We start from the raw sequence: 22,007 nt of genomic DNA, 5'->3' as shown, positions 1-22,007 counted from the left end.
AGAGAATGGTGCTATGTTTAATGGTTTTATTATCTCTTTAGGGATGACACGAGACCACCGCAAATTGTAGCACAGAGATGGATTTTAATATTGGTAAAATGTATTAAGTATTTAATATCTAGGTGTTTTATGGGAATATGGATCTTTTAGATTAATTTGAGAAGTAATTTTGATCATATTTCACATTTTATTGTATCACGTAGAGCGGGCCGCTGGTCTTGGTCTTGACTCGGTCTCGGACCCTAAAAGTGCATTAGTGTGCAGTTATGTTTGTACTGCAAGGACCATCCCCAAACTTTTCCCACAAAGTTGGGAGCAACGGGTCTGGAAAAAAAATCAATAGGAATATATATCGTGATAGACACTCGACCAATAGCTAATACATCTGATTGAATGTTTAAATATATAGAATATTCACTGAACTCCTATCCAAATCCGCACAGCATTCAGGGGGATGTAGGAAGGAGAAAAACTTTAGCTGCTCAACCTCTCTCAGCCAACTAAGCAAGGTGAGTGACAACAACAAATCGATTCACTCTTTGGTTACCTGGCAAAGTAACTTGTGCTCCTTTAAGGGGACTACTGACCAAGACAAGCCCTCAAGAACAACCTTTCATTGTAATTCCTCCTTTCACCAAATTGAACACTTCACACATAATGCAACTACAAATTTCCCTTGTTTCCACTATTCTATGTTTTACACTGCTAGATGTGCCACTTTGCATTTTACTTGATGATGCATGACTTAAATGCTTGGCTCTCTACACACTGTTCTTGAGCTAATCTAAAAGTCACATATAGTTCGGAGGTCTGCAGCTATTGGCATAGCAACTTTTGATGCTGCTGATTTTTGCTCACTGTGCCTTACACTTGTCCTCCAGTCTGTGATATTAGCTAGCCCAACTCTCTGTGGCTGAACTGATGGGTTATCAACTGGTTACACTTTGTTTTAATACCATGAGAGTTGACGGTCGGCAGCGACCAGAACTACCTACGAAGAGAATCTGAAGTCTGAAAATATAAAAATTGGCTGTTTTTCAAACGTCAGTTTGCACCAAGGTATTTCAGTTTGCGAAGCTGAATTAAAATGTTTGTTTGTTGTTTTTTTAAAAAAATATTTTAGACTTCTACTAAAAAAAAAAATCCATGTCAGAATACAGGGTGGTGATGACAAAGTTTTACAAACCAGAACTGAAGTCATTAGTTGGATTCTTGTTTCCAGTTAACACCTATACCTTGCTTGGAGACAGAAAGTGTGGCTCAAAGACACATCAGTGCTTATGCCAGTCTCCATCTTCCACTGTAATGGACTAGAACAGCCTTTTACGTTCCTTCAAACACAGGTTATGAAACAAGTGCTTTGATTATCTTGTGTTACAACTGAGACAATCTGTTCAATAATCATCCAGCAATCGGTCAACAAATCACTCTCCTCAGTTTTCCTTTCCTATCGTGACATTGGCTGGTGAACAGATATGGCCCAACGCTGCCACAGTTTAATGGTCAGTTGCAGATTTGTTGAATTTTCTCACATTTTCTCTTTTTTTATGTCTTTCATATTGTCATTTCAGTAAGTGAACCACTTGTACTTAAAATATACAAAACAAGGCCTGGCACTCATTCATCAAGTCGTACTACCAAATTTAATTGAGTAGTGTAACTCACCTCCTGTCTGTAGGGTACAACTCAGTGGTGACTACATCCAGGGAGTTCCACGCAGAGATACTGAGACCATTGTAGAGACAGAGCATGAAGATCATCATGGACTCAGAGGTGCCAAACCAAAGGAAAAAGCAGCTGATTCCCGACAGCACCATGGAGCCTCCTGGAGGACCGCATATAGAACATCCTTTATAAATGGTCCCATTTGTGGCACTGGGGGTCATTACAGACGCCTAGGCTGGCATCCAGAGACCAATGGGCCATTTTTGCACAAAGGTCAGAGCAGATCCTGGACCTACCTAACATGCTGAGGCGTCCTATCTTGTCCATTAGGAGAGCAGAAACGATGTTCCCCGGCAACACGGCGAGCGTTCCCAGAAAGTTGACAAAGTAGACCCAGTAGGCGCTGTAATCGTCGTCAAACGTCATCTGGCAGCCGGTCTTGTTGTGGTGGAAGGAGCTGTTGATCACTCTTGAATTTGTCAGCTTGGCATCATCTACGTCTGTAGAAAGCAGCAGAAATGTTCAGTTGAAAGGTCCATTGATTAAAAACAACATGAACTTCTGGCATTGAGTCCAGAAAAAATGCATTTCCACCAAGCTTAACGGTATATTAAAGGTGCACATTTTATACGTATGAGTTTCTGAGGCAACTAAGGCCAACTAAGACCTTCCATTTCTATTTTTTTTTTAAATAAACCATTTTTAAAACCAAACTCAGTGAAAAATACCATAATTTCACAGAAAACACAGAATGTAGGGAACCTTATAGATCTTCAGTAATTTGCTGGTGTTTTCCCTCTCATCATTATAAGAAGTGAAACAAACCTGCCTGCTGCACAATTGCGCATCATTATAGTTCAGCAGCTGCTGCGGTGAGAAAACATTCCGGCTTTTCAACAAACACACACACATGCACACACACCGTCCTCCCGTCCGTTCTTATCCCGTCTCTCCTCATTTCGTATTTTTTTTCTTCACCATTTTTCCAGACATATTGCTGGGAGCAATGAGACTTCATTTCCCAGAGGGCTTTACCGGCAAACTTGACATGACCTCACTGTTTTCATGTTCAGCGCTTTCACAGAGTGCTGGAGGGAACGGTTTTTCCAGCATGGTGCTCCCACACGGTCTGATTCAGCTCCGCTTCTCTCAGATCATTTCATGCCTCTGCTGCTTTCCTTTTGCTTCAAGTCCGGAGTTTTTTGTGTGTGTGTGTGTGTTTGTGTGTTTTTCGCGAGCTTCTAAATGACTAGGTAGAACCTCAAATAACGGAGAAAAATATTCACTTTTGACTTTTATTTTGGTTACTTTCATGAAATGTAAGTGATGAATTAACAGGGATATGTAATTTCTGTTGCCACTTTGAGACAAAAGTACTAGGTATGCAAACAATTAATCGACTTATTATATTACAATGAATTCCAATTGATTAACTAATACCTCTAAGGCCACTCTTTTTCAAACTTTATAAACAACCGTTTACATGCATGTGCTAAGTGCGACAGGATGCTGCACCCCACGCTGACCAACTGCATCTTAACACCCAAAATAAAGGAAAATGTCAAAATCTAAAACTATGACACAAAAATGTGTCATTGTTTTAATTTTATTTATTTTGGTTGGGACAATGCACATTAATTAATGGCCAGAATTGGCCGGAAGGTTGTTTTTCATCTGTTGTCTGTGAACAATGAGTAATTTGTCTTGGCGAAAACAAGCAAAGGTAATGCAAACAAGGCTAAGATTAGTCTGTATTGTCTGGAATTTGATTTGGTTTGGCTTCTTTCTTGTTTTTCCATCTTTTGATGATGTTTTTACTTGGCAATGTTTCAGTTTATGTTTATGCTGCCTTCATGTCTCCCCTGAAGGAGAAGATACTGATAGGCCTGTCACGATACTGTGCTAGACGACAAATTGTCCAAGGAGTTATTGCGATAAACGATAATATTGCTGTTTTGAGACCTTTTTCAAGTAATGTAATGGCAATGGCAAAATAATGCAATAATTATTGATCATTTGCAAAGTTCAATAAACTTACAATTATAACAAACATTTAACACTGAAACTGGAAGACATTTTTAATACCCAAAATAAATAAACAAAACAATAGAAACAAGTAAAATGAATTATGAAATCTCTGGGAACAAAATTGTCCTTCAAAAAAAAGAGCTCGTTGAGACTGAAGACGTTTGTCATCCAGTTTTGATAGAAAAAGAGAAAAGAAAAAAAACAATGAATCATGCGAAATTATTGGGTTTGCTTTAATTTATCATGCAATAAATAGATTTATTGCTTATTGCAACAATAAATATTAAACTCCAATCTGACCTCCCTGCCCATGTGAATGAAAACAATCCCAGAATCCAACATGCAGCTTTCCCTAAGAGAAAGGTTAAACATTTCAGTTGAGTAACTGCACTTTATAGTTAGAGCCTCACCCGTGTTGTAAAAGAAAGAGTCCACGAAGGTGCAGTTTTTGAAGGAGGATCCCACTGAGGAAACATCCTCAAAATAGCAGTTGATAAAAGATGAGTCTATAAACGTCACAGCCTTGAACTTCATGTTGAGAAACCTGCGAGGAGACAGAAAACAAAACAAAACAGTAAAATCCATTAATGCAGGAGTAAAAAACAGAAAAAAAGAGGCATCTAACATTCTCTGGATGCCAGCCGGTGCTGATACAGAATTATTTCCCCTTGAAAAGAAGCGTGTTGGTGTCTCACTTGTATCACCGAAATGCAGAGTTGCTTTTTTCGCTAAATGCACAGATATCAAACACAGAGTTCTGAATAAATCGCTTCTGTGTAGTTGGAGTATTGAATTTCTAAAAGCTTACTTTTTATTAAGACGTCTAGATCTCTAAGATGTCTTACTTATCAAATACCAAAGGGTATTTGATTTGGAAATCAAATACCAAAAGGAAATCAAATACTATTTGATTTTCCTTTGGGATCAATAAAGTATTTTTGAATTTGAAATTGAAAGTTATGATAACAAATTTTGCTGGACAAGGAAGGTGTTTTAAAATATCCAAAATTGAAGGGATATTTCAGTTGCTGTACGTTTTTTGTTGGACAAGGAACTGAAACTTAAAGGTGAGTTTATGTTTGTGAAGATGAGAAACATGTTTTGCCTTTTGATACACTACATAAAAACAATAATTTCCATCTGCGTGGAGGCTTCCCAGTGAAAGTTGGACTTTTAACTTCACCTTTAATCTATGTTTCACTCTCTGCTGCCTCTTCTGCTGCGGGTGCAGAAAATTGCATCGTGACTTGTCAGTGGAACCAGAACAACAGATAGCAGCACTTCTTCAGTACAAGCATTTCTTTAAAGGCTCCACATTGAACACGTTGTCTTCATGTTCCTCCATCGCTCCACAGAAACACAGTTTTTCTCCCTACTCATCGATCGACTTTAGCCCGTGACTCAGAGATAGCATAGCTTGTTGTGATGCTAACTGAGAACAGGAACTCCAGCACAATGCACTGCAGGAGTTTTTCCTCCTCCTTTAACTTCCCCACATTTTGTAAAGCAACAACCACTAGACATCAAACGCACCAAGAAAAAACTTTACAAAAAAATGTAAATGAATTAAAGCTTGAAAAATGCATAAAGATCCAAGAGATGTGAATAATTTTATAAAACACTAAAGATGAACTCCATGTTGTCAACTTCCTAAAAAAATTGCCTAAGTTATTTTTTTGACTACTTGTAACTTTCATGTTTTCAGTGATTTAACTGTATGTCTAATATTTCGGGCATTGTTTCTACTAAAACATAATTTCTTTCTTAATTCTTTATTTAGTACGACTTTAAATCTTTTTAATTTTATGTATTAGGATTTTTAAAGAATCCTTTTGTCATTTCCTCTTGAAGCAGATTTTCCAGTCTATATATGGCTTTCATTTGTTGCAACTGTTTACCTTATTTTTATATATGAAATCATATAAATGTCTGTATTTTATGGGGGTTTTTTTTACTAATAATGAAGGTAAATTAGCATTTTGCTAAATCTGGTATATTTACAACATTCTATATCCGTTAATATGCATTAAACTTTTTAAATAAGTCAATATTTAAAAGCTTTTAATTATTATTACTTATAATACAATCGGTTGCATGCAGCGTTCCCCGGTTGTGTTGGTGCGGATTTACCCTGCAGTATCACCTTCTTTCTGCCCTTTGTGTAAATGAACCTTGTGTTCAGGTGTGTGTGAGGAAGAGAGAGAGAGAGGGAGAGAGAGAAAGAAAGAGAGAGAGAGAGAAAAAGAAAGAGAGAGAGAGAGAGAGAGAGGGAAGAAGGCAGAGAAATGGACCGGGTGTGTGATAAGGCTTTTAATTTCCTGGTGTTTGGGGAAGATAAAGGAGGCAGGATTAATATTACCTGTTGTGGACGTTCGAGGGAATGACAAATAGCGCTGCTGTCCCACTTCAGGACGAGCACCTTTAACGACGGCGCAGTGCGCTTCGCTGCGGCTGCATTTATTTTTCTGTCTGGAAAACCAGGAATTCACGGAAGTTGGACTGTAAACTCAGGACTTTCACTCAATGCCGCAGATGTCTCACATGGGAATACGGCAAGAAACAGGGCAAGAAACAGAAGATATTATCCGTCGCTCGTGGTTCTATTGGGTTCATCTATAGATCTACAGATTCTAGAGTACAGTAGCAGCATGCTTTACTCTAATGCATCCAAAGCGTTGCATTGCACTCGATTAGGTAAGATTGGAGCTGTTTAGTGATTGACACTTTGCTCCATGAAGGAATTAACATTACCCAGATTTTATATAGCAAATGAATTTTAATCAAATAGCACATATTAATGCTCTTTGCTTTTAAAATGACAAATTTATATCCATCCATCCATCCATCCATTTTCTTTCACCCTTGTCCCTCAGTGGGGTCGGGAGGGTTGCTGGTGCCTATCTCCAGCTAACGTACAAATTTATATCTTAAATAGAAAATTGTAGATACAGAAGAGGTGTTTTTGCTTTATTGGCCAAGTATTTTTTTTTTCATTTTGCTTTGCCTTTTTTTTCATGCAGAAACAAACTTAATCACACCCAATAACTAAAATGAACTACATACTGTTAAGGGTTTTCATTGTTGTTGCAGGGAATAAACTAAAAATTTATATTTTGACCAACAAGTTAGGAAACTGTACAACACAGATTCTTTTTTTGGCCTTTTCAGTTAAAAATACATGTTAATTTGTTGCTGAGCAGGTTGAAAAAAAAACCAAAAGAAGTTACAACAGAAATTAATTTGCATTTTTAACTTAACATAAATAAATAAATACATTTTGGCCCCTGAGGGGTTTAAATTTGTCGATTTTGTCCCATGGTGCAGAAGGTTTGGACACCACTGATGTAATTCCACCAAAGGCCAAACGCTTTGGGCAGTCCGGTGTCTGTGGATGAGGCCGAGTCTTAGCTGTACCTGTCGTTCATAAATACTCCGTTCCTGTGGATCTGGTTCTCCAGTGTGAAGTTGAAGGTGAAGTCTTCAATGCGCTCGTTGTGATGGATCTTCACTCTGGAGGCGTACTCGTCAGCCTGAAGGTGTTTGATGACGTCCGGGAACCACACCGACAGCCCGTAAAACCTGCAACGGCGCACGGCTCTAAATTAACAACACCTACATCTCCGGGTTTCGTTTTGTTAACAGAATTGTTTTACCGCAGCAGCAAGTAATAGAATCATCTTTTTGCCCTCCAGCGTTGTGCACATGCACAAAAGTTTGTGTAGACGACAACGTGCAACGTACCTATAGGCTCCAGATTTTTAAAAGTTGATTTTATGGATTTGTTGATTGTCTTAAGGAATAGCTACATGACTTTCTTTAGTGTTGGGAATAACAGCATGTGGGTAAACAGACCAGAAAAAAAAAAGAGGCAAATTCTGTATAAAACTACTTATCAGCGTCCATGGTCAGCATATGAGTGATGCAGTCACTACCTTAGAGCAAAGTTCTCCACACAAACTGTTAACAGGCTGGGAAGGAGTGATGGCTCAGTTAAGTGTCAACCCCAGGGCCGTGGATAGCATCATTAAACATGATCAAAGCAATAAAAACACAGAGACTGTAAAAGGAAAACCAGAGGAGATCGTTTCCTACCCAAATGACAAAGTGAACCAGACTGCTGCCAGCTTCATGGTGTTTTCTTTCACTGGGTAGCTGAAGCATCTCATAAAAGTCAACCAGATCTGCCAGGACAAAAAAAGAGGCATCATTCACATCCTAAAGGTTCAAAATGAACCAGATCAAGTAAAAAATAAAAATAAAAACAGTTTCATACCCCTCTGAGCTCTGCCTTGATCTTGCAAAGGACCTTAAGCACCGGGTTGGCCGACTCGTTCTGCATCTCCACCAGCTCGTCCAGCTGTTTGGGGATTTTTATCCTGTTCACCTGCAGGGGGCGACACCCATCTGTCAGCCGCTGAGCGCTGCAGCAGACGCTAAGCGCTCGGGGACAGTGAGCATGCTTACGGTGAAGACTCTCTCAGGCTCTCCTCGGGCCCGCATGTTGGTGTCATGGATGTGTTTGAGAACCATCCAGGCCTCGTCGTGTTTCCCCGTCTGGGAAACGGACACATTTAGCAGGTGAAGCGCACACACTCTGAATGCTAAGGCTAGTTAGTGTGGCCACTGATGTCGGCGATTAAATAGCTTTTGTAAAACGGCTAACTGCTGTTAGCACACTGACAGTGCTAAGACATGTCAATCAACAGATCTTAGCACTGTTGATTGACAGCGCAAAGACCCTCATTCTGGTTCTGATTGGATGTTTTTTGGCCAAAATGTCCGTGGTGCTAGTAGAACAGTATTGGGTGAGTTTTACCTCCAGGAAGAAGCGGGGGCTCTCGGGCATGAAAGTGAGAGCAATCACCGCTGAGACGCACGGCAGCGCACAGACCACCACAAACACTCTCCAGCTGTGGAACTGGTAGGCTGACCCCATGCTGAAACTCCACCCTGCACACAGAGCCACACATGTGCAGAATGTCATTTGAGAGCAAAATCGATATCAGAAAAAAAGACAAGCATTACAGCATTTATTTCTTTTAAATGTTACAAATTTTAACGTGAATCCTAAACAGACAGATGTTTCCTGAAACATCCTCAGATGAATTCTCCTTCAAGTCAGCAACTTTCTTTGTGTCCATGCAGACATTCAGCACATTGGTGTTTATTTTTCTCCTTAGGGTCACACCGTCGGGCCTGATGCAGATGTTTTATCATTGTTATCAATCTTTCGTTGTTGGTTTTGGAAGTGATTAATCCAGCTGTTCGCACAAACTAACAAACCAGTGATTTTGATGCTGTGGAGCCGCATGCGACTCCTCAAAATACATAATGTATAAACAGTGGGGGGAGAAAAAAAAATGAATAATTTTTTCTGTTTTAATGTGGTTTTTCATGCATATACACATCAGTGAAAGTAACTTATAAAAATATCCAATATTCAACATAAATTACATATGAACATGAACGTGTTATTTAACTTTATCAAGGTTATTTTTTGTAAAAATAGAGATACTTTGTTACCGTGACACCATGTTGTACCGAGCAAATCAATAAATGAACTTTAAATAAGCATGTAGAAAACATTTCAAAACACAATTTTAGGAAAACAGGGAATAAACTTTAAGGAATTTGAAACTTTTTCAGCAAGTCGGGAGAAGCGTCTTCATGTCCTGCAAGTCCTGTACATAAGACGCATGTTAGTTCTCCACAAAACCCATCCTGAATTCATGCAAAGGATGCACACATAATTTTTTTTTTTAAATAAGTAGCCTAAGTTGTATTAAGAACAGCTCGATGAAGAACGGTTTGTGTAATTTTCTATTTTGATCATATGTACCATGTAGATTTTTGTAAGACAAGATCAGAACAAAATGTCTCTAAGTTCAGTTTGTCATTTTCCCAAACATATTCTGCACCCAGGAGACGAACGTGGTCATCGTCTAATAATCCACAATTCACAACAAACTTTGATAAGTTAATAGAATATCCATTGATATTAGTGAGCAATTCGTTGTTTTATCATGCACACATGAATAAAATCAGTAAACAATAGAATGAATTAGCGTTTTTTTTCTTCTAGAGAATATGGATGAAGTTTGGAGAGAAGCAGCACACGTCACTTCTCTTGATGCCCAAGCAGCAGATGAACTCACCAAGGAAATCAGTTCAACTCTCTGGTCAGCAACGTCTGTCCAGTTCAATCTCGACAGAACTGAACCTGCGTTGGCAGCACTGACTCAACGGCTGCAGTAGTTGCTTCTGCTATATCCTCTACTGCTTTATTTTTAACTCAGGTGTTCACTAAGGCCTGTGTTCAAAGCAGACCCACCACATTGTCATGTGGGACAAAAAAAAAAAAAAGTGGTTCAGTATGTCAAGTACTCCTAGCAGGACTCGCAAAGAGAAATAAATGCAGAAATGAATCATCTGCAGTCAATTTCATCGCAATCACAAGTCTGTCCAATTTATTCTAACCTAGAGATCCATGGACATAAACTTTAAAATTGATGTTTTAAAAAAATCAGTTCGCTGTAATATTTATCCTTAAATGACGACGGGTAATTCGATGTGAACACGTATAAATGTTTAAACCACTCATTGAGCAAGAAAAGACCACAAGGACCAAGTACACCGTTAATCAAAACATTGAATTTAATTGAAAAAGATGAGTGAATATAACTTGACTTTTGTCAAAGTGCAGTGAATTTTAATGTTGTCTTTAATCAAATAAATTCACTGGATTCAACTTCTTTTTTTTAATGCATGTAGTTGTAAAAATCACTTGATTTAAATAAGTTGAGAAGCTTTTGGGGTAAAAATGTTTTTAAAAAGTACTTATTTTATTTTATGTGACAGTGAGGATTGGTGAGGAAGGTATCCCACAAGGCACTGTGCCGCCAACAGCAGCAACTAATTAAACCACTTTTTTATGTCACAAACATGTGTTTTAAGATGTTTAAGGCAAAAAGGTCAACTCCAAAGCTTCATCTATGCTGAAAGCAGAGCAGAGCAGCTTCTATTAGCTAGTTTTTTTAAAAGCATTTACATTTGCATAAAACTGCACCATGAGTGAGTTGTATTTTCCCTTATAATGACCGTTCTACCTGAGGTTGTAGCCTTGCTCACTGAAAAGTAAGAAAAAATTCCACGCTTTTTATATTCTGTTAAAGTTTAAGTAGAGACACAAATAAAAAGCAGGAGCAAGAAACTGTTTCAATCAAGTAATTTTATTTATATATATACAGTTTCCAGTTTTTTTTTAAGTGCCTTCAGAAAGCTTCAGAGTTTATTTCCATAAAAAAAGGTGCCTTCTAAGTAATAACATACTCAGATTTAGTAAGTTATGCTCACTAAAATTGCACAAGTTAATTTAACATAAAATAAAAAAATTCAGAGGCAACGAGTTTTAATTTAACTTTCAAGTAAGGAGAACAAATTAAGTTTTACAGTGCATCTCTTAAAGTGACCTCTGATGATGGAGCCCGACTCGGGGAGACTCGGGGTCCTCCACCTCCAACGCTTTGGACGCCACATCGAGTTTTTTCGTTTTAACATAACTCTGTCTGGATTTAATCCATAGCTGCAGCGCAGAAACATGTAGGCAATATAAGTGAAACGTGTCGGTGTGCACGCGCGGCCTCGACGGCTGCTGTAGCTTGTAAGAGTACAAACCTCATTAGGGAAATTATAGCTATAATGGACTGGAGGGAACGGCTGACTGATTCCGAAACTCAGCAAGATTTATGTCCCCGTCTCTACAGGAAGTGAGCGTAGCTAAAGCACACATACATACACACGCACGCACACACACACGCACGCACACACACACTGTCCTTGGTCATTGTTCACGTTATGAGATTAATTTCTAATCATTGCGGTGTTCATCAAAGAAATGGCAGAAAAAAAAAACAACCTTAAACGCAGAATATTTAATGTTTTTCTTCTTGAAATCGCCCTGTCCTTTTTGTTTCCTGTGAGTTTCAACATAATAAAAGAAAAAACAAAAAAGACAAAGTGGTTCTCTCTCTCTCTCTCTCGAAAAACTTACTCGCATACTATTTGGCCTTTGTCCACTAGTCAATGCAGCGAGCACTGCGGCGGAACCTATTACCCACACGTCACTGCATCTTGGAGAAAGAAAAAAAAAAAGAATGTGTTAAAACACTGGCGTCTGATCAATTGACCTCCATCAGCAGCCGCTCTCGGCATTCCCGCCATCACTCACGCAAATAAAGCTAGTGCGCTTTTAAACGAAGCCTGTACGTTTGGTTAAATGGCGCAGAGTTACAGCTAAAATAAACATTTCATCTTTACGTGCGTATGTGCCTTTTTTAATATTTACTCAGCCAAAAACACCAGAGAACGTGGCTCACATTTTTTTGGTTCTGGTTTGAAGATTTATCTGTAAGCTAAGACAGACACGTAGCCTACGTGTTTGTTACTACATGTGCTCACCGGAACCTTTTTATTCACCCAAAGTGCTCCTATGTCCTTTACAAAGCTGTTGAAACACTCATAATATCTACAGACTTTCTTATCACTGCTCCTGAGAATATAAGATAATCAGCACCGAGGAAAATAAATAGCGCTCCTATATTGGCTATTTCGCAATGACCAGCCAAGAGCGTCTCAATCAACCAAATTTATTTGTATATCACATTCCAGCAACAACGGAGTTCAAAGTGCTTTATGTCATAAAAACACAAAAGTAAAAAGTCAGAAAAGCAACATGTGATCAGAAACCAGTAGCATAACACTTTATTTCTCTTGTTAAGTACTTTAGCAAATATTTTTTAAAATAAATTTTAAAAATAAAATACAAAAAAATAAAAATCTCAATTATGACTCAGTTTAGTTTTATATTCTATAACCAGTGTAATAAACTCTTATTCCAGTTGCAGTTCAGGTCCCTGTTAGAATTAGCTGGTGTGTTCAAACAGGGATCAGAACTGCTGAAAATTATCACACTGATTCAACTAAATTAGCAAGATTATTTGAAATCGTACTTCTTTCAGAGGAAACAGTAGATATGAGGAAATTCCTTGAAATTGTGGGCACAAAACATTCCCAACATGGGTTAAAGCGAATGCATGCGAGTGTTGGGTAAAACTGTATTCACTTTTTTTCCCCATTGAACTTATCATGTATTACTGATGTTAGAGTTAACTGGCTTTATGGTAGAAAACAGATCACCTAGCAGCAAAAAGAACCTGTCACCGACTCTTTGAGCCATTTTTATGTAACATTGTCTTCAGGCATTGTTTTAGCCCCCAAAAAACTTCCTGAGACGTTTTTTACTTAACACTTCCCACTAAAGGTGCTTAATCACGGCAGTGTCGATACACCTATAGAGTCACGCTTCCATATAATAGTCCCAGCAGAGTCAGCGTGCTACTGGCGAGGATCCAGGAACACACTTCATTATATCCTATCAACGCAGCCCTGAAAACAGAAAAGACTCCTCCTCATGCATCACTTTCCCCTCCTCTCCTTTTACGCCCTCTCTCTCTTTTGTTTTGTCTTTACGTCCCTTCAGTCCTCTGCAGTATCCTCACCTTTCGATTATCTCTGACACAGGCCACATAAATCAGGAACACGCTACAGCTCTCATCCTCCTAATCTTTTTTTCCTTGCTCCTTTTCCCTGATTTCCAGCCCTCCGCACCGGATTGATTTTATTTTGCTCGTTTGGCTCTGATGAGCCGACGCACACCTCATCCGTAACCCTTCAGCAACAAACACCTAAGGAATAAAAAGGATTTTTTTTGTTTTTTTTTTTTGCTTCTGCTCCGTAAATCTCCGTGAAATCAACGTAACAAATATTGATTAGGCATAAATGGCATTAAACATTTTCCTCTAACTGAAGATTTCACAGTACCTGAATGATACTTAATGTGTTCCACATGTTTTTTTCTTAACTTAATTTATAACAAATGTCAAAGCCCTTGGAAAAATGGTCTTTTTCACATTTTCCTGTGATCAAAACCTTAAAAACCTTAAAATCCAAACCTTAAAAACAATCATGGCCATACTTCCTTTTTTAAAACACAGAAAGTCTGTTAACTTCAGTTGTTAAAAAAAATGCTGTATATGTAAAACATGACTTAAAAGAAATGTTACTTTGTAATTTGACACCTTGAAATTGGGTCTCTGTCTCTTTAAGAAACTCCTGCTCTTTCTGAGGCTCCACTTTCAGGAAGTTATCACAACATGACTCCACTATTAACCCTTCAACAACATTTTTACCAGCGTTTCACTCAGAAGTAGCTCCTATAATGAGCTCAGCTTATGCTCAGTTTTGCCAGGTGTTTGCTAATTGCTGCTGGCTAGTCTGAAGGAGCTGAGTGGGGGAGGGTTACTTTGAAGCTTAGAAACTGCAGCTTCGAGGAGGAGCTTCGTCCTCGAAGGGGGAGCTAGGTCCACCCAGGTCCACCCTGAATGGTCGCCATGATAGATAATAGGATTTCTCACACAGATGCATGAAAGAATCAAAGTAACACTCCAAGTATGTTTTTGATGAGGGAACAACATTATAACATGATGTAAAGTTGGATTTTACATTATTTTGCCCCTTTTAAAAGGTCTGAATATTTTTGCAAGTCGGTGTACGTTTCATGTATACGTACTTCTGCTCCACCTACACCCTGCTATCTGTTTGCTCCCTGAAGGCCGACTGCTTTGTAAATAATCCCTGCAAATGGGAAATGATATGCAATGACCTCCACATATTATGTGTCATATAGTAATGTATGGTCTTCAGCCTGACATTAAAACCCATTCAGCTGTTTTTTTGTGTGTGTATCCTAGTCATTAGGAATGTCATTAACATTTCATCATGTCCTAAATTATTCCTGCAGGCTCGAGCCACGCTGGCTCTCTTATCCAACAGTCCAGCTTCTCTCTGTCTCTTGATTCTTAACTAATGCAGTCTTATTCTGCTTAAGGTATTTCACCCATTTGCAGATCTATAAAAAGTCACCCACAGTTTTACCTCCACCCCTCACACTTGGTTAGTGTAATGGATTTTTATTATGGCGTAAAAGATCTCTACAGTGTAGGACGGAGACCCAAGGGGATGCTACACAACAGACAGAGAATGATGCTGCTCACTGCAGAAGAGACTTGTGTGTTCGTCTTACTCGAACTTTTACACTCTGCTTCTTCACTTCAGTTGAAGTCGAGGAAGGAACCACAAGCATTTTGATAAACAGCGGCTCTCAAAAGTCTAAACATCCCTAATAAAAAATTTTTAAAAACATGTTTAAGTCTGACAACATGTTGAAAATATCAGAAACGTTTACCAGTTTTAATACAGGTGATATATTGTATAATTTAGGGTTTTCAAATGACCCAACAGTCATTGTTCTGTCACCAGCCTACTTGCTATAAGGCAAGAGTGCAACCAACTGGGAAGCCGATAGCTTAGCTCAACCATTAGCAGGAATAACCCCCAAGTAACACCAGGTATGTTTTAACTTAGTCTTAGCATCCTGTTTTTGTTAATCCACACTTCACTGTGACCATATAGACCACAGTTACAATCTGAATTTTGAAGGGAGCTACTAAACATTTCTAAATCCTCTCTTAGTACTCTGGCACTAAGCAAATAGAAATAATCTAAGTAATCTTATCAGATGTAAACCAGGTAAAGTTTAGTCTAATTTCAGCTGTAATTTCTGAGCACTTCATTATGAGTTCAATTCAAACCTTTGCAAAGTTCCACAGTTTAACATTTTCAAGTCTGACTTACATGAACATTTGAGGAAATAATTACTATAAAAGCAGAGATACATTCAATTAGGGCTTGGAAAAAAAAAAAATATATATATATATAGCGCTCCTATATTGGCTACTTCGCAATGACCAGCCAAGAGCGTCTCAATCAACCAAATGTATTTGTATATCACATTCCAGCAACAAGGGAGTTCATAAAACTTTTGTGTTTTTATGTCATAAAACACAAAAGTAAAAAGTCAGAAAAGCAACATGTGATCAACATGTGAGATATATATATATATATATATATATATATATATATATATATATATATATATATATATATCGCGATAGACACATAATCAGTATCAACAAATAATACGTCTGGTAGAATATTCAACACATCGTTCTCATGTGATGTCACACTCCTGGAAACTTTGTAGCTGACAGCGATCTTGGTAGGTATCTGCAGCTAACGATCATGACAGTTGCTATGGAGTTGCTATGACAATAATAAAGGCCTCATTTCTCTGTCTCATGCGTCTCATGTCTTGCACATTTTTCAGGAGTGTCATTATACTTTTTTCTTATTGGTTTCGAGGCCTTGGTTGCTCTATTCCTTGTGCTGCTCTTACCTACCAAAATGGTGGTTTAGTGGGGCGGATCACTTCTGCTTCAGGCATGTGGGAGCTATGTATAATTTCACTGAACTCTAAGCCAGAACCGCACGGCATTCTGGGAGATATATAGGCAGAGAAAAGACTTTAACCGCTCAACCTCTTAGCTAAGCCAGGTTGGCGACATTGACTAACTCACTTGCTCTTTGGTTACCTAGCAACAAAGTGTTGAATAACTTGCGCAGCAGAAGTTTCTGGTTTTGTCACCATGCCTCAAAACTGCATAAACATAAAAAAGGTCACACCACCAGATATTTCAGATATTTAAAACAAAAGTCTAATCACTAATTATCTATATTGACCGATATGAAATGCTTATATCGTGATGCGTTTTTCAGATATATAGTCCAGCTCTACATTCAATGTACGCATCTTCAATAATCCTGGTACATCAGGTTACAGAGAGCTGACACTCACCGTAGTGTGGGATGATGGCCCAGGCCATGGCTGAGGCGTAAATCCCTCCGATCATCCAGAACATGCAGAGCCAGCTCAGGTGCTCACCTCGCTTCTCCCGGGCCAAGACCTCCGCAAAATACGAGAACACGATGGGCACCGCGCCGCCAATCCTGCAAAGTCATTGTATCACATTGTATCACATGCTTCAGATGTTTCAAATATGTTATGCCATCTTAGACGAGATGTATGATGATCACTGTGCATCATGAGCTTTCACTCAGCGTTCGTCTCTAACACTAGCAGTGTTTCTGTTACAAATTTGCGCAAAACTTTGTTGTTCCGCTAATGCCAAAAAACATAATTTTGCAATCGCGGTGTTTCCATTAAATTAGAAATTCAATTAAAATCACACGTTTGTTCACGCAATAAGTCATTAAAACATGCTGCACCATCTTCCTCCTGCTACTTCCTGTCATCTGTTCAGTGGTTTCCACGAGTAGTAAAATGCAGCTGTTATCACGTTGCTCATTTGATGCAAAAAAAGTGTCTCCATCTCAGTTTTGCGAAACAACCCAATTTCAATACTGCAGAGAAACGACCTAATCCTAGCGTAAAAACGTTTTGCAGCGTTTTTATGAAATTGCCGTGTTTCCATTATGCAAATTTATTTTTGCGATGCCAATTTGCGCAATTATATCGTCAACGGAAACACAGCTAGTCTCAACTTAATGAAAAACTGGGGTCAGTTTAGCTGGTTTTCATTTGCACGTGAGCCTACGGTGGAGTATTAAGGTCGCACCAAGAAATAATTAACAAATTAAAAAGTACAGGAATAAAGTCATAATATTATAAGAACAAAGTCGTAGTATTGAGAGAATAAAGTTAAGATAAAGGGTAGCTGGCATCCTGCAAATGTAACACGTTCCGTCCATTCTCAGGTAACAAGCTGAACACTGCTCTGTTAGTTGTCCAATACTTTAGATGATGTTTTATTGCTTAACATTCTCTGACTTATCTGCTGTTCTTTTCATGATCATTTTTGTTCTCCAACAAACCTCAGACTTTCACTTCAAAGCTGGACATACGGCGAGATTAAATTACACGCAGCTGGACTGTGTTTACTGACTGGGTGACTTCTGCTGGCAACTGGCTGCACTGGATTTTATGTAGGGACATGAGAGCGAATGGATGTGAATAAATACGTATTCCAGACCTCCGTACACATTGTTCTATGTCGTCTTTCTTTGACTTCACAATTATGCACTACTAAGTGTCATAATTGACCCTTAATCATAAAATAAAGCACGTGTACTTTTTCACATGTACTTTCTAACGTGTAAAAAGTACAAGGAAGTTTGTAGTTGTAACATGATAAAATGTGGAAAAAGGTCCTATTGTTTTTTGTTTTTAAAAGTGTTGTGAGTCTGTAGCCGGGTACATTTCTCTCCCTTGTTGGCTTCTATCCGCTCAACTGTGTTCCATTTATTTATTTTTGACAAAAAAGTGTCAAATTTTAAATACTTAAATTTTTCCAACAGCCTAAAATTTTTGTTAGTGCACTATGCTGCGGCCAGTTTGCATCTTTATGGCCTGATCTGCTTTACAACCAGCTGTTATACTTCAGCTCGCTTGAGCATCCGACTGCGTCGTTTCTACTGTAACTGCATCCTTGCAGTCAAAGTTAATTCGCGAGAGCATGAGGGAAGTGGAAACAGTCACATTTTTTCACGTTCTTCCAGACATAGATGTGAATATTACACGTGCCGGATCATCTGAAGGTGCCAGGCCAGGTCTGGAGGGATGGATGTCAAAGCAGGTCTTGGCGAACGTGGACTTTTCCAACTATTACTCAGATTTGTCGGTTAATTCTTTAGAGACAATTTGTTCCCTCATTTCAGCCTAATTACAAAGATTTCACAAACATAAACTGTGCTCTTTTTTTCTCTCCATCTGGCTGTTTAAGTCCCGTCTTCCCTCTTGTTTTGCTGAGGCAGTTTATGGAATCGAAGTTAATGAGGTACGGAAAAGCTTAATGAAACAAGCTGCATCCAGTTAAACTGGAGACAACACCCTCCAAAACTCCCCACCTCAGCGTTTCCATCCATGTCCCCGGCTCTGGAAAAAGGCCACAACAGATCCAAACAATGCAAAACACCTCCAACTTTAGATATTAACTACACTACTTATTAGGATTTCATTACCACGACGATGGCTCGTAACAATGAGATACTGTCTCATGACAAGTTAATCTAAAGTCTTGTCAGGATTTGTAAAACCACTTCTGAAGTGTTGCTCATTGAAGTTAGCAAAATGTATTTCTTTCTTTCAAGCCAAACTTATTTCCCCCAATTTGTTAGAATAAGACAATAGCAAAGCGGTCAGCTGGGTTTCCTTGAAATTTTTACCACTTTGCATTTTGTAAACAGTTGAATTTGACTTCATTGTGCTGTAATTATGACGGATTTGGATTTTATCTAACTTGATCTTAATCCACCAATAATGAATGGCTTGTGTTGATTACATTTGGAGTTAGCTTGTTGTCATATTATTAAACCGTTAGCTTCATAGCATATTTGCCTCAGTCATAATTTGGCCTCATTGAGATGTCTGTGTAATATTGATCTCCTTTAGACAATTAGGCATTCCCCTGCCTAATTGTCTATGTCCTCAACCTATCAGGATACTTCTTAACAGTCCAAATATCATGTTTTGTAAAATATGATTGTATTTTCTCCATATTTTATGCATGTAAACTTTAAAGAGGCAGTATTGTCTGTTTTCTAGCCGCATGGTGCCATTTTATGGAACAAGCAAGTAAATATGTTACATTCAGCTGTGATAAAACATGACTTAAAATAAATTTTACTTTGCAATCTAACACCTTGAAGCTGGGTCTCTGTCTCTTTAAAAACTCCTGCTCTTTCTGAAACTCCGCCTTCAGGAAGTCGGAGCAACGTTTTTACCAGTGTTTCACTGAAAATTAGCTCATATAATGAGCTCAAAGGTTCCACCAGGTGTTTGCTAATTGCTGCTGGCTAGTCTGAAGGAGCTGAGTGGGGCAGGGGCGCTCAGCAACTTGGAAACTGGAGCTCAGAGGAGGAGTTTCACCTGGGTTCTGGGTCCAACCCAGGCGCTTTGCACAGCTGAATGGTTGTAATGGGAGATTAAAGGATTTCTCAAACATGCATGAAAGAATCGAAGCAACACTCCATGTATGTTTTTGATCAGGGAACAACATTATATGCTGTAAATCTCAAAAACGTTGATTTTACATAATACTGACCCTTTAAAATATGACTTCGGCAATTATGCTAAGAAGCTAATGCTAAAAGAAGATGGCCAGTTTAACTTTTGAAGTGCATTAAGATGACATTTGTTGTCCATATATAAATAAACTGAACAGAACATTTCCAAACCAATCTGACAAACCCATTCAAGTCCGCTAAAACCAAATCTATTTGTTTCTTCGGCAGCTTATCAGCTCACATCAATGCCACCAAAGGCTCGTCTACTGTATGAACATGCTAAAGGATAACTGCGAAGGGACGACAAACCATTTATCAAGGAAGCTGGCAGCCGAGCTGAAAACAGCTTGAAGATGTTTGCTTATTGTCTGTGGTTTGTTTCAAACGTGTCGGTTTTGTGCGGTTTCTTTAAAGAAGTAGATGAGACGGCAGAGCAACGAGCAGCGGAAGGAAGGATCAGGCTGCATAGAGGGGGAAAATTCTCACAGGGGCCTTCAAAATCTCATTTACACTGAGGATGAAGGGAAGAAGAGCAGGGAAAGTAATGAAAAGTAAAGGTTAAGTGCACTCACCCAAAGCCAGACACCATGCGGCAGAGGAGGAACATACTGTAGCCTTGAACAAAGGAGGAGAGAAAGGCAAAGAAGCCGTTGACGGACATGGATATGAGCAGGCACTGTTTGCGGCCCACCTTGTCTGACAGGCCGCCCCAGAAAAACGCTCCGAACATCATGCCCAGATACACAATGCTGCCTGCAGAGAGAGGAGGAGGCAGAAAGAGAGCAAAGAGGTATATTTTTAATTACTAAATTACTAAAGCCTCTACATATTCAGCTTTTAGAAACGTTAACACTGCAAAAACACAAAATCTTGCCAAGAATGTATGTTCTAGTTTCTAATACCTCAGTACAATTGAAATAAAACTAACTTACAAGTAACCTTTCCAGGAAGATACAGGAGCTTGTTTTAAGTAAATATTTACTTAAAAAGTATTAGTTCTACTGGCAAATTATTTCACTTACAACTATAAATTATTCCCATGTTATAAGTGAAATAATCTGACAGTGGAACTAGTATTTTCTTTATCAAAATTAATGAATTGTTAACTTTAAAAAAGCTCCTCTGTCTTGCTGAAAACTTCTTTGTAAGATATTTGCATTACATATTAGATATAAAAAAATCCTTGGTGAGACTTTGTGTTTTTGCAGTAAAGTTCGTAACTAATCAGAATAATAAAACTGATCAGTAGCAGTACAACCGGGAATGCTGAAGCAAAAACTCAAAGAAGCAAAACAGGTGGGAATTGTATCGTTTATCACGATAAATTTCTTATCACAATAGGAATTCTGATTTATTGCTGTCACAATAAATTCCAATTAAATATGTTTAAAGTCACCTAAAACTGTCCGTATAGGTAGCTTTACTCCACTGTTTGTTCAATGAAACAACAGCAATACATTTGAAAACACGATTAAATGTAGTTACCGTGTGCAATGTAAATCAGTCATTCTTTAAGGTACTTGGTGTGGCACAGCCATACAGTTACCTAAAAAAGCAGTAATAAATAGTTCTTATCATCACTTTTATTGCTATCACAACAGAACTCCAAAATATTGGGATAAAATTTTAAGTCCACATCGCCCACCTCTCGTGGGAAGTCATCTCTACAACATTTGAGATGTTGGTATCTTTTTTAAAACAAAACTAAACTGAGTTGCTCCCAGCCACACACTGAGCAGACTACACTGATGACACACAGAGGATCGATTGGTTGAGCTCAGCTCATAGCACTAAAATAAACCACATTGTGACTGCAGTCCACGACGCTGTAGATCACCCAGACAGTGTTTTAACTGCACTGGGGGTTTTGCGATTACACTGCCAGAGTCTAATGACAGTCGATATGTCTGGGTTTGGATTAACTCAGCAGTGTGAGGATGGTACGATCAGGTTTCATTTAACCAGCCTTTACAACCACAATATAAGTACAAAGGAATGTGTTACAGTAACTTCTGTACGGCACAGTGACGACGCGTTAGTTTATGTCTCAGCTGTTCAATTTTTATTGGCCAGGTTTTAATTATTCTGCCAATTTATTAGATTACAATAAAGGCTGTGAGAAAAATTTCAACCCCTGTTGAGATTCTTCATCTGCTTTGCTTTTCTGTCACACTCAAATGTTTTGGAGCATAGAAATTTACAAAAAATATGCAATCCTTTTTTAAAAGATTTATTGCTCTTTCTCCGTTACTTTATTATATTTTTATTACACTTTG

General features: G+C 38.5%; 1 protein-coding gene and 1 long non-coding RNA gene across 2 annotated transcripts in view; one reads left to right on the top strand and one right to left on the bottom strand.

Moving 5' to 3' along the window:
* Window positions 1–22,007, bottom strand: part of LOC103473289 (synaptic vesicle glycoprotein 2C-like) — a 47,370-nt gene that overhangs the window by 6,000 nt on the left and 19,363 nt on the right. The window contains exons 3-12 of the mRNA XM_008423397.3: window positions 20,304–20,484; window positions 16,505–16,656; window positions 8,510–8,643; window positions 8,158–8,247; window positions 7,967–8,077; window positions 7,786–7,874; window positions 7,108–7,272; window positions 4,104–4,237; window positions 1,962–2,165; window positions 1,666–1,825 (exon numbers count right to left, since the gene is read on the bottom strand). Of these exons, the coding sequence (XP_008421619.1) occupies window positions 1,666–1,825; window positions 1,962–2,165; window positions 4,104–4,237; window positions 7,108–7,272; window positions 7,786–7,874; window positions 7,967–8,077; window positions 8,158–8,247; window positions 8,510–8,643; window positions 16,505–16,656; window positions 20,304–20,484 (1,420 nt within the window). The remainder of the gene's footprint in view (window positions 1–1,665; window positions 1,826–1,961; window positions 2,166–4,103; window positions 4,238–7,107; window positions 7,273–7,785; window positions 7,875–7,966; window positions 8,078–8,157; window positions 8,248–8,509; window positions 8,644–16,504; window positions 16,657–20,303; window positions 20,485–22,007) is intronic.
* LOC103473287 (uncharacterized) lies at window positions 8,163–10,441 on the top strand. Its single transcript, XR_534995.2, has 2 exons — window positions 8,163–8,271; window positions 9,776–10,441. It is a non-coding gene; the product is annotated as an uncharacterized LOC103473287 (long non-coding RNA).

This window comes from Poecilia reticulata, chromosome 12 (assembly GCF_904066995.2).
Source record: "Poecilia reticulata chromosome 12, P_reticulata-male-v2, whole genome shotgun sequence".
In the NCBI taxonomy this organism is placed as follows: Eukaryota; Metazoa; Chordata; class Actinopteri; order Cyprinodontiformes; family Poeciliidae; genus Poecilia; species Poecilia reticulata.
This window is presented reverse-complemented; position numbering and strand designations above follow the sequence as displayed.